The following is a 12,709-nucleotide window of genomic DNA, read 5'->3' as shown; positions in this document are numbered from 1 at the left end:
CATCTCAACATTCACAAATATACATTTCTGACATTCAAAAACAAAACAAAAACAAATCAGTGACCAATATAGCCACCTTTCTTTGCAAGGACACTCAAAAGCCTGCCATCCATGGATTCTGTCAGTGTTTTGATCTGTTCACCATCAACATTGCGTGCAGCAGCAACCACAGTCTCCTAGACACTGTTCAGAGAGGTGTACTGTTTTCCCTCCTTGTAAATCTCACATTTGATGATGGACCACAGGTTCTCAATGGGGTTCAGATCAGGTGAACAAGGAGACCATGTCATTAGATTTTCTTCTTTTATACCCTTTCTTGCCAGCCACGCTGTGGAGTACTTGGACGCGTGTGATGGAGCATCGTCCTGCATGAAAATCATGTTTTTCTTGAAGGATGCAGACTTCTTCCTGTACCACTGCTTGAAGAAGGTGTCTTCCAGAAACTGGCAGTAGGACTGGGAGTTGAGCTTGACTCCATCCTCAACCCGAAAAGGCCCCACAAGCTCATCTTTGATGATATCAGCCCAAACCAGTACTCCACCTCCACCTTGCTGGCGTCTGAATCGGACTGGAGCTCTCTGCCCTTTACAAATCCAGCCACGGGCCCATCCATCTGGCCCATCAAGACTCACTCTCATTTCATCAGTCCATAAAACCTTAGAAAAATCAGTCTTGAGATATTTCTTGGCCCAGTCTTGACGTTTCAGCTTGTGTGTCTTGTTCAGTGGTGGTCGTCTTTCAGCCTTTCTTACCTTGGCCATGTCTCTGAGTATTGCACACCTTGTGCTTTTGGGCACTCCAGTGATGTTGCAGCTCTGAAATATGATCAAACTGGTGGCAAGTGGCATCTTGGCAGCTGCACGCTTGACTTTTCTCAGTTCATGGGCAGTTATTTTGCGCCTTGGTTTTTCCACACGCTTCTTGCGACCCTGTTGACTATTTTGAATGAAACGCTTGATTGTTCGATGATCACGCTTCAGAAGCTTTGCAATTTTAAGAGTGCTGCATCCCTCTGCAAGATATCTCACTATTTTTGACCTTTCTGAGCCTGTCAAGTCCTTCTTTTGACCCATTTTGCCAAAGGAAAGGAAGTTGCCTAATAATTATGCACACCTGATATAGGGTGTTGATTTCATTAGACCACACCCCTTCTCATTACAGAGATGCACATCACCTAATATGCTTAATTGGTAGTAGGCTTTCGAGCCTATACAGCTTGGAGTAAGACAACATGCATAAAGAGGATGATGTGGTCAAAATACTCATTTGCCTAATAATTCTGTACAGGGTGTACTAGTTTCCAGGGCAATTGGAGCAAATTTGGTTCAGATTAGTCATACTAATAGATCGGACCCGATACAAACTTTTTGAAAAATTTGGCGAATCCGAAACAAACCGACTCTTGGAATATTAGCTTATGTCTAGTTATAGACTACAAATAAATCCTGTGTGTAGTCTAATCCTTAATTTGAAGCAAGCCTGTGGGATGAATTTTGTTACCTTATCTGAGAACATGATGTGATAGAGAGAGATAAACTGAGCCCTTTAATATATGGTATGGGCTTGTATAATTTGGAACAGGATTTCTGATTAAAAAGCAGAGTAAATCCTGACAGGATCCCTACAAGAGACAGTGAGAATCCTGCTTACCTCACCCACACACAGTGATTGACAACCTTCTGTGTGCACACACACATGGGACAGCTATCAATCCTTCTTTGCGGGTTGAGTAATCAGGACTCTCACTGTCTCTTCCAGGAGTCCTGTCAGGACTATGCTTTTTACTCAGAAATCATGCTCCAAATCAGATAAAATGATATATCTCTTAGCGGCTCTCATTCCAGCATATAGAAACATAGAAACATAGAAACATAGAATGTGTCGGCAGATAAGAACCATTTGGCCCATCTAGTCTGCCCAATATATCTGAATCCTATGAATAGTCCCTGGCCCTATCTTATATGAAGGATAGCCTTATGCCTATCCCATGCATGCTTAAACTGCTTCACTGTATTTGCAGCTACCACTTCTGCAGGAAGGCTATTCCATGCATCCACTACTCTCTCAGTAAAGTAATACTTCCTTATATTACTTTTAAACCTTTGCCCCTCTAATTTAAAACTGTGTCCTCTTGTGGTAGTTTTTCTTCTTTTAAATATGCTCTCCTCCTTTACCGAGTTGATTCCCTTTATGTATTTAAAAGTTTCTATCATATCCCCTCTGTCTCTTCTTTCTTCCAAGCTATACATATTAAGGTCCTTTAACCTTTCCTGGTAAGTTTTATCCTGCAATCCATGTACTAGTTTAGTAGCTCTTCTCTGAACTCTCTCTAGAGTATCTATATCCTTCTGGAGATATGGCCTCCAGTACTGCGCACAATACTCCAAGTGAGGTCTCACCAGTGTTCTGTACAGCGGCATAAGCACTTCACTCTTTCTACTGCTTATACCTCTCCCTATACATCCAAGCATTCTGCTGGCATTTCGTGCTGCTCTATTACATTGTCTTCCCACCTTTAAGTCTTCTGAAATAATTACTCCTAAATCCCTTTCCTCAGATACTGAGGTCAGGACTGTGTCAAATATTCTATATTCTGCCCTTGGGTTTTTACGCCCCAGGTGCATTATCTTGCACTTATCCACATTAAATTTCAGTTGCCAGAGTTCTGACCATTCTTCTAGTTTTCCTAAATCCTTTTCCATTTGGCGTTTCCCTCCAGGAACATCAACCCTGTTACATATCTTTGTGTCATCAGCAAAAAGACAAACCTTACCATCGAGGCCTTTTGCAATATCACTTATGAAGATATTAAACAAAATTGGTCCCAGTACAGATCCCTGTGGAACCCCACTGGTAACATGACCTTGTTTTGAATGTTCTCCATTGACTACAACCCTCTGTTGTCTGTCACTCAGCCACTGCCTAATCCACTCAACAATATGGGAGTCCATGCTCAATGACTGCAGTTTATTGATAAGTCTTCTATGTGGGACAGTGTCAAAAGCCTTACTAAAATCTAGATATGCGATGTCTACTGCACCTCCACCGTCTATTATTTTAGTCACCCAGTCAAAATAAATCTATAAGATTTGTTTGACATGATCTCCCTGAAGTAAACCCATGTTGTTTTTCATCTTGCAATCCATGGGATTTTAGATGTTCCACAATCCTATCCTTTAATAGGGTTTCCATTAATTTGCCTACTATTGATGTCAGACTTACTGGTCTATAGTTGCTAGATTCCTCCCTACTACCTTTCTTGTGAATGGGCACGACATTTGCCAATTTACAATCTTCCGGGACGACTCCTGTTACTAATGATTGGTTAAATAAATCTGTTAACGGTTTTGCCAGCTCACCACTAAGCTCTTTTAATAATTTTGGGTGTATCTCATCAGGCCCCTGTGACTTATTTGTCTTCACTTTAGACAGCAAACTTAGAACATCTTCCTCTGTAAAGAAACATGCATCAAACGATTTATTAGTCATCCTTTCTAGTGGAGGTCCTTCTCCTTCTTTTTCTTTTGTAAAAACTGAACAGAAGTATTCATTAAGGCAGTCGGCTAGCCCTTTATTCTCTTCTACATACCTTCCATCCTTTGTTTTTAATTGAGTTATTCCTTGTTCTAATTTCCTTTTTTCATTTATATATCTGAAGAATGTCTTATCCCCTTTTTTCATAGACTGAGCTAGTTTTTCTTCTGCCTGCGTTTTAGAAGTTCTTATAACTTGCTTGGCCTCTTTCTGCCTAATCTTGTAGATTTCCTTATCTTCATTGCTCTGGTTTTTTTTATAATTACAAAATGCTAGCTTTTTATTTTTAATGATTTGGGCCACTTCTGCTGAGTACCACAGTGGTCTCTTCCTTTTTTTGCTTTTACTGACAAGTCTAATGCAATTTTCTGTTGCCTTCAATAATGCACCTTTTAAGTAGTCCCATTTCTCCTGGACTCCATGTAATCCGTTCCAGTCTGATAAGGACTCATTTATGACTAATTTCATTTTTGAAAAGTCTGTTTTTCTAAAATCTAAAACTTTTGTTTTTGTGTGGTGGGACTCTTTCACAGTTCTTATATTAAACCACACTGACTGGTAATCACTAGATCCCAAGGTTTCGCCTACAATGACATCATATACCGAATCCCCATTTGTGAATACCAAATCCAAAATGGCCTCCCTCCGGGTTGGCTCCTCAACCACTTGTTGTAGAGATAACCCCAGTAGGGAATTTAGAATATCTGTACTCCTGGTAGAACTTGCTATTTTGGTTTTCCAGTTTATATCTGGAAGATTGAAATCTCCCATAATGATAACTTCTCCTTTCATTGTCATTTTAGCTATTTCTTCAACTAGTAGATCATCTAGTTCTTTAACTTGACCAGGTGGTCTATATATCACACCTACACGAGTTACTGCATGATTAGCAAACTGCAACGTAACCCAAACTGACTCTATGTTGGCCTCACCAACTTGTATTAGGTTAGATTTAATGCTATCTTTCACATACAGGGCCACTCCTCCTCCTTTCTTGCCTTCTCTGTCTCTTCTGTATAAAGAGTACCCTGGTATGGTTATGTCCCAGTCATTTCTTTCATTAAACCATGTCTCCGTAACAGCCACTAAATCTACATTCTCAGATGCCATTATTGACCCAAGTTCATTGATTTTTTTACCTAAACTGCGAGCATTTGTAGACAGGACTCTGAGCTTATCATTTCTTAACCTCTGTGCTTCTGACCTGTTCTGGCATTGTTTCTGATATACTCATGTCAGATAGGGCATCAGAAATAACTTGACTGGTTCACTTAAATTTAATATACAATGTAGGCAGCTGAATGTGATAATGTACCAAAAATATACAATTCTATACAGTCCAAAGCGTTCCAATTTTATGATAGCATTCATTATTGTGCTTGGAGTAAATTGTACTTAAACTTCAACCACAAATGTTGAAATGTCTGCTCTGGAAGTGAGTGTGAACATTTTGTGAAATATTTTCCTACTAGTGAAAGTAAAATGTCTTTTGTTTGTCATCTTGATTACTCTTGACAGATTTATGCTGTTCAGTTGCAAAGGGTAGATTAATAACTATACATAACCTTGTAGTTTACATGGTCTGGCTTTATATATTAAATATGTTTTAATAACTATAAAATTATGCTTTAAATAACTACAAAATTACTACTAATAGATGTAATGTGCAATTATCTCAAAACAAAAAATATTTAATTTTGGTCTCCAACTCACTTGATAATAGCTACTGTACATCTTTAAGAGTTTGTCTGCCTTATAAAGCCCAATTTTATATAAACAATTAGGTAATTCTGATTTAAGAGAGGGGGTCCTCTGTTGGTGATCCACAGCTATTAGCCATATTAGAGAGCTACTATAAAGTGTCTGCAACTCTGGAGGACCCATCAAAGCATGTCAAAGAAAACCCCTTAATTAAAATGGACAGTACTTAATTTTACACATGGTGGCGCTGCCGGGAAATGGAACACTTTCTGCCAGGTTTTCCCAGAGATTAGAACTGATGACTGGTGTCCCAGCAGTGGACAATTTATGATCAGTTTATTTTTTAAGGGAAGTTCCTAACAAGTAGTGATTATCCAGAGTGGAGAACCCCTTTAACCCCCTAACAATATTGGGAAAAGGACCCAACAGTTAGCAGAGCCCAAGCAGCAGGGTGAGTGTGGGAAGGGGTGCTTTAAGCCTTCATATCTCAGCTTCTGTAGAAGATAAAGATATTGTCTTGCTTTAAAGCTTTAAATTTCTCTCTACTGTACTCGAGAGATATAACCTTTAGAAATCGGGTCAGGAGTGGCAGCAGCTGATCGTGAAAGCAGTTTTCAGCTGCTTTCATTCCCAATTTCATTTCTTAAGGCTGTACCTTCCAATGTAAAGCAACCTCCCCCTTCAGCTGACTGTGATCTCAGCCAGGCTGAATAAGGAGGGGGCAATAGGGGAGATGACAGCCTGCAGTATAGGAAAGAAAATCATCCTTTCTCATGATAACAATTATCACTAGAGAAGAATCTAATATATTAGCTGGTTATGTAGACCGAAAAATATTCTGGGTATTGGAATGCAGTGACACAAAAATAGATTATTTAGAAAAATTTATTTTTTTAATTATGCAAGTATTAAAACATAATAAAAATGACATAAATTTGACATCATCATAATCTCATTGACCCACAGAATAACGTATTTAGAAATTTTGTAATAATGTAACCACACCGTAGACATAAATCCCACAAAATAATGTTAAAATGTTTCCCCTCCCCCCTTAAAATAAAATCCTAAAAGTTATTTAATACACTATATGTACCCCAAAATGATTAAAAAGAAAACTACATCTTGTCCTACAAAATTCAAGGTCTCACATAGCTAAATTGTGTGCTGGAACAAAGAGGGGGGAAAGTGTGAACTTTTTCCACCTTTAATATGACCTATAAACTGTACAACGCAATTAAAAAACAAACTGAACTCTTTTAGGTAGAGGGAAGAAAAAATAATAATATGAAAATGGTTACATAAGTGTGCACACCCTTAAACTAATATTTTGTTGAAGCACCTTTTGATTTTATTACAGCACTCAGTCTTTTTGGGTATGAGTCTATCAGCATGGCACATTTTGAATTGGCAAGATTTTCCCACTCTTCTTTGCAAAAACACTCCAAATCTGTCAGATTGCGAGGGCATCTTGGATTCAGGTCTGGGCTCTGGCTGGGCCATTCCAAAACTTTAATCTTCGTCTGGTGAAGCCATTCCTTTGTTGATTTGGATGTATGCTTTGGGTCATTGTGATGCTGAAAGATGAAGTTCTTCTTCATGATCAGCTTTCTAGCAGAAGCCTGAAGGTTTTGTGCCAATATTGACTGGTATTTGGAACTGTTCATAATTCCCTCTAGCTTAACTAAGGCCCCAGTTCCAGCTGAAGAAAAACAGCCCCAAAGCATGATGCTGCCACCACCATGCTTCACTGTGGGTATGGTATTCTTTTGGTGACGTGCAGTGTTGTTTTTGCGCCAAACATATCTTTTGGAATATGGCCAAAAAGTTCAACCTTGGTTTCATCAGACCATAACACCTTTTTCCACATGCTTTTGGGAGACTTCAGGTGTGTTTTTGCAAAATGTAGCATGGCTTGGATGTTTTTCTTTGTAAGAAAAGGCTTTCGTCTTGCCACTCTACCCCATAGCCCAGACATATGAAGAATACGGGTGATTGTTGTCACATGTACCACACAGCCGGTACCTGCCAGATATTCCTGCAGCTCCTTTAATGTTGCTGTAGGCCTCTTGGTAGCCTCCCAGACCAGTTTTCTTCTCGTCTTTTAATCAATTTTGGAGGGACGTCCAGTTCTTGGTAATGTCACTGTTGTGCCGTATTTTTTCTACTTGTTCCATGGTCTATCTAATGCCTTGAAAATTCTTTTGTACCCTTCTCCTGACTGATACCTTTTAACAATGAGATCCCTCTGATGTTTTGGAGGCTCTCTGTGGACCATGGCTTTTGCTGTGGGATGCGACTAAGAAAATTTCAGGAAAGACCAACTAGAGCAGTTGAACTTTATTTGGGGTTAATCAGGGGCACTTTAAATGATGGCAGGTGTATGCTGACTCCTATTTAACATGATTTTGAATGTGATTGCTTAATTCTGAACACAGCTACATTTCCAGTTATAAGAGGGTGTTTTACACTTATGAAACCACATTATTTTAGTTTTTTTGGTTTTCTTCCCTCCACCTAAAAAAATTCAGTTTGTTTTTCAATTGAGTGGTAGAGTTTATAGGTCAAATTAAAGATGGAAAAAGTTCTGAAATGATTAACTTTGTCTCATTTTTTTACAGCACAGAAAACTGACATTTTAACAGGGGTGTGTAGACTTTTTATAACACCATGTAGGTGGTGTAGAGATAGCATCTGAGGCCTGGTGTCTGAGTATAGCCAAAGGCATCTCTGCCACATAGGATGACAAAAGTGATTAAATTTTTTTACTGGGGCCCTGGAGCTTCAATTTTTTGGGGAACTACTAAAAGATACTTGATATATGACACAAACCTCGTAATAGTAAAATTAATCAGAGTTTGTCTGCTTTATAAAACTCGTCTTCAAATATAATTTTAGGGAATTATGTGTTAATAAAGGTGTCCTACATTTAGGACATCTAGGGTGGACTATGGCTATAATAAGCATATCTCTCTGGAGGACAATATGGATTACGTGCTTTCAGTAGACACTATATAATGCTTAATTGGTGGAGGGACAGAGGAATCTTAGCAATAGGGAATATTGTGATAAGCTTTCCCATTGTAGATACTTTCCAACTAAACTTGCCTAATTGATTATATTTTTAAAATTATGCAGTTAAAACAATTTTATGATAGAAACTAGCTTTGAGCAAATCGAAGTGAAACAAATTGACTTCGATACGAATTTCAGGAAAAATTAGATTTGCAACAAAGCTGAATTTCTTTGCACTTCGTGGTAACAAATCAATTTTTCCTGAAATGGCGTTTAAAAAACCCCAAATAAAACTCACCTCATCCATTTGCTCGTGGAGAGTCATTCGCAGCCATTTTGATTGAATGAACCACGCACAATCTCGTATGCTGTGATGTGTGATATCACCACGTCAGCACACTGGCCGAGTGCGGTGACATCATAAGTGATGACGTCGTCATTCCTGGCCAGCGTGATGACGTGGTGATGTCATCATGTCATCATACGCAATTTTTTATGTGGTTTCTTCAATCAAGATGACTGTAACGGCCTTTCCATGAGCAAATGGATGAGGTGAACATGTTTTTTTTTTTTTTACCCCTGATTAACGGTGAACGCGGCATCTGATGGGTTCGCCGTTCCCCATCATTGCACCCACTACATAAAATGGCATGCGATTTGTGACTAAATAATTCATAACAAATCGAATTTCTTTGCAAAATTCGGCAAGGCAGCAAAATCGAATCGAATTGAATTTTTTTATAGCTTTGCCCATCTCTAATGGCGACAATAAGCTTTCCTGTATATAACAACTTAAAGATCTAATTATTATATGTGTCCTAATATGGTAAAAAAAAGAAACCCAGGTCTCTACAATCTCAAGCCCCCTACCTGCCCTTCGGTTGTGCCTTGTATTGTAGCTCAGCTTCATTGAAATGAATAGAGCTGATCTACAATACCATAATGAACCGAAGTGCAGGTATGTTGCTGCTTTGTTGCTTGATACCCCATTGTAGGTATCTGCGTGGGCCCCAGCTTTGAGGCCTCCAGCAATTGGACTTTTATCACCAATCTGGTGGTTAGATGCTAAATGTAGATAACCCTTTAAAGGAATTGTTCACCTTTAGCCTTTCCATCCATGTATAATAACATTTCTACCCAGGTTACCGTATATCTAGAATATGGCAATTTCATTAGTAGAATTTTTATATTGCCAAATTTTCATAGATAGGTACCCACAAGTATTTACACATCCTGACTTACAGGGCGTAATGCAAACAGGTGGAAAAAAAAAAAAACTGTAGGACTATAACACATATCTTACATTGTCTCTATTTCTCCTAAACTAAACTAATTCTGTGTTTTTTTATCCTTTAGATCTTACAGGTGAATAAGGTGATGTCCATCCTGTTCTGTGTGATGTTTCTTCCTTATCTTTGTGGCATCCACGCTACCACCATGGATAAAAGGAATTTGCCAGAAAGTTCTGTAAATTCTCTATTTATTAAACTCATGCAAGCAGATCTTCTTAAAAATAAGATTCCCAAACCAGTGGTCAACACCAAGGAAATCAAGCAGCAAAGTACAATACCAAAAGCAGAAATACTTGACGTGGACATGGTTGACAATGGAAAGTCTGACTTCCAGCCAGTCATCTCAATAGAAGCCGAGCTGTTTAAGCATCAAAGACAAAAACGCTATAACTCACCACGTGTGCTTTTAAGTGATAGTCTTCCCTTGGAACCACCACCTTTGTATCTTATGGATGATTTTATTGGACACTCTTCGTCTTCCAACAGAACCTCAAGGAGGAAAAGATTTGCAGACCACAAAAGTCACCGAGGGGAATATTCCGTGTGTGATAGTGAAAGTTTATGGGTCACAGATAAGTCGAATGCAGTTGACATTCGGGGGCACCAAGTAACTGTTTTGGGTGAAATTAAGACTGGAAATTCACCCGTCAAGCAATATTTTTATGAAACCAGATGTAAAGACGCAAGACCTGTCAAAAATGGGTGCCGAGGCATTGATGACAAACACTGGAATTCTCAATGTAAAACATCCCAAACTTATGTCCGTGCATTGACTTCAGAAAATAATAAACTGGTGGGTTGGCGATGGATAAGAATAGACACATCTTGTGTGTGTGCATTATCAAGGAAAATAGGAAGAACATAGCTTTGACTTTTCACTATATAAATTATTACTTTAAATTATATAATATGCATGTAGCATATAAATGTCTATATTGTTTATATATTATAAGATGTTCTTATTTATTAAATTTCAGTAAACATATATAAGCTTTATCTCCTCTCCAGATGGATCTCAGAAGAAGTCTGTGCCTTCTTTCAGGGCATTGTCAAAATTTCAAAACATACACATCCAATTCTACTGCGAGCAGTATATAATATGACCCTATGAAACCAAATCTATATGTCAGTATTCTTCCTACAGTATTTTCATGTCATTGACTCTTTCTAAGTAGACTTTTGAAATCCGACTATATCAGAGATATATAAATTGTATGAACATTATATTCAATTCAATATATTTTACCTCAATTAAAAGAAGAAAAAAATAATATTTAAAAAAACTAACTTGTTCAATTTCAAACAAATGTTGAAATAAGATCCTGGTGATGTTATATGTGACTTTAGTTTGTTTCTTTTTGTATATATGAGATGTTTTTATCGATATAGACATTTTCTTCTTATCTCTGACATTTTTCAAAATAGTAGCCCATTGGTGTCCACAGAAGAGAAAGAGCACCATAGCAAAGATCAAAATTATCCCCATTATACTATTGGGTTTTGCCACCCAGGACAGAAGCACCTGTTGTTTGTTTCCCCCTCCATGGTCTCTCCTGGTCCTATGGGCCAATTCCTCAGGTCCTTTTGAGAGGGGGAGTTCTGTACGGTCAGGATGGGACTAGCCAGGGTGGAACTCCTCTGTAAGAGCCACATAGCATGGCGTATCTCTATGGTATGTACACCCTTGTAGCTACCCAAATTAAATGAAAATTTCTATCACATTTGCAATGTAATGGGTCATGTTTTACTGCCAACTTTATTTAAGCTACCTTAGAACTTAAACAGTATATATACTCTACTGAAAGTGGCATCACTGCCAGTATATGTGACAAGAGGATATTCTGCATTTATATTTTCTACCAGATATGTAAATTAGAAAATATCTACTGTAGATCGCAGTAAGCCTACATCTGTAAAATATCATGTATGCATGATGTTGGCACCAAGACACGTAAATCATTGGAGGTCATAGAATTATCCAGATAATTGTAATTGCATTTATTAAGGTGCATTCCAAATTGTCCTATTCCTTTTTTCATTATCCCTATCAGTTATTTCCAAATCGTATTTAAACAAAGCCAAAAGAAATGTATTCTCCCATGGATGTTCCAAGACCATAACATTAAAGTGGTTGTCCTCTTTCGATAATCCTTGTTGTAAGAGTATCCCCTAATGCAGTGTTTCCCAACCAGTGTGCCTCCAGCTGTTGCAAAACTACAACTCCCAGCATGCCCTTAGAGCCTTTGGCTGTGCAGGCATGCTGGGAGTTGTAGTTTTGCAACAGCTGGAGGCACACTGGTTGGGAAACACTGCCCTAATGAAATCGGGTTGCTAGCAATAATCGTTAATTTGTAAGGGAATCTAGCAGTGAGTGTTCAATTTCTGAAGCATTGCCCTCTGCCCATTTAACTCAAGGGGCTGTCTGTATGATGTGTAGACATGCTGGGTCCTCCAGAGTAAGAGATAATGTCTGTATCCACTCTTCCCCCTTGCCAATAGATGAGAGTCCTGAATGGAAGCCATTATTTTGCTAAGAATTACTTAAGCTCTAAACAACCCATTTAATCTATAAGGATTTTGATGCTCACCTAAACGTTCTTAATCACCTATGCACAGCACCAGTAATAACTGTGCTACTTTCAAAAAAACTGTGTGTAGGTCGTTTAATAGTCCTTTTATTCTAGGATCTAGCAGTCTAACTGGTGGATCCTTGGTGATATTATCTCCCACCATTTCTCAATAACCAGTCAGTAGATAAGTGAAGGCAGAATATCCATTGAAGAAACCTAATGCAAAAAGTATACATAGATGCAAACTATCCAGATACCCCTGAGAACCTAAAGGGAACCTGCAGTCTATGGGACTCTGCTGCCCTAAAGCTTCCACATAGTTCTTCTAAGGAAAGGCAAATGCTCTCTTCATCTACCTACAACCATAATACTTAATATTTATTATAACTTGAAAGGTATGAAACATGTTCAGTACATAATTGGCACTATATGTTGTGTTATTTATACAGCCAATACTGTTGTTAGTAGTTTTATGGTAGTCCCTGACTTGGCTGAATTGTAGGACATGTGCAATTGCAAAATATAGCAGTGCATATACTCAAGATCCAAAGCCATGACTAGGAATACTACAACGTGCACAATCATAAGTGGTAAGGA

The 12,709-nt window shown here is 38.4% G+C and overlaps 1 protein-coding gene across 5 annotated transcripts in view; it reads left to right on the top strand.

Moving 5' to 3' along the window:
- NTF3 (neurotrophin 3) overlaps window positions 1-12,709 on the top strand; it is a 139,760-nt gene that overhangs the window by 64,660 nt on the left and 62,391 nt on the right. For 4 of the 5 annotated variants that reach the window (XM_040439202.1, XM_040439204.1, XM_040439205.1 and 1 more), the window contains one exon: window positions 9,607-10,549. The exons of the other annotated variant lie outside the window; for it this stretch is intronic. In XM_040439202.1, the coding sequence (XP_040295136.1) occupies window positions 9,607-10,407 (801 nt within the window). In that variant the 3' untranslated portion in view covers window positions 10,408-10,549. Of the gene's footprint in view, window positions 1-9,606; window positions 10,550-12,709 lie in introns of those variants that run through there. 5 annotated transcript variants of the gene reach the window in all.

This window comes from Bufo bufo, chromosome 1, assembly GCF_905171765.1.
Source record: "Bufo bufo chromosome 1, aBufBuf1.1, whole genome shotgun sequence".
NCBI classification, from domain to species: domain Eukaryota; kingdom Metazoa; phylum Chordata; class Amphibia; order Anura; family Bufonidae; genus Bufo; species Bufo bufo.
This window is presented reverse-complemented; position numbering and strand designations above follow the sequence as displayed.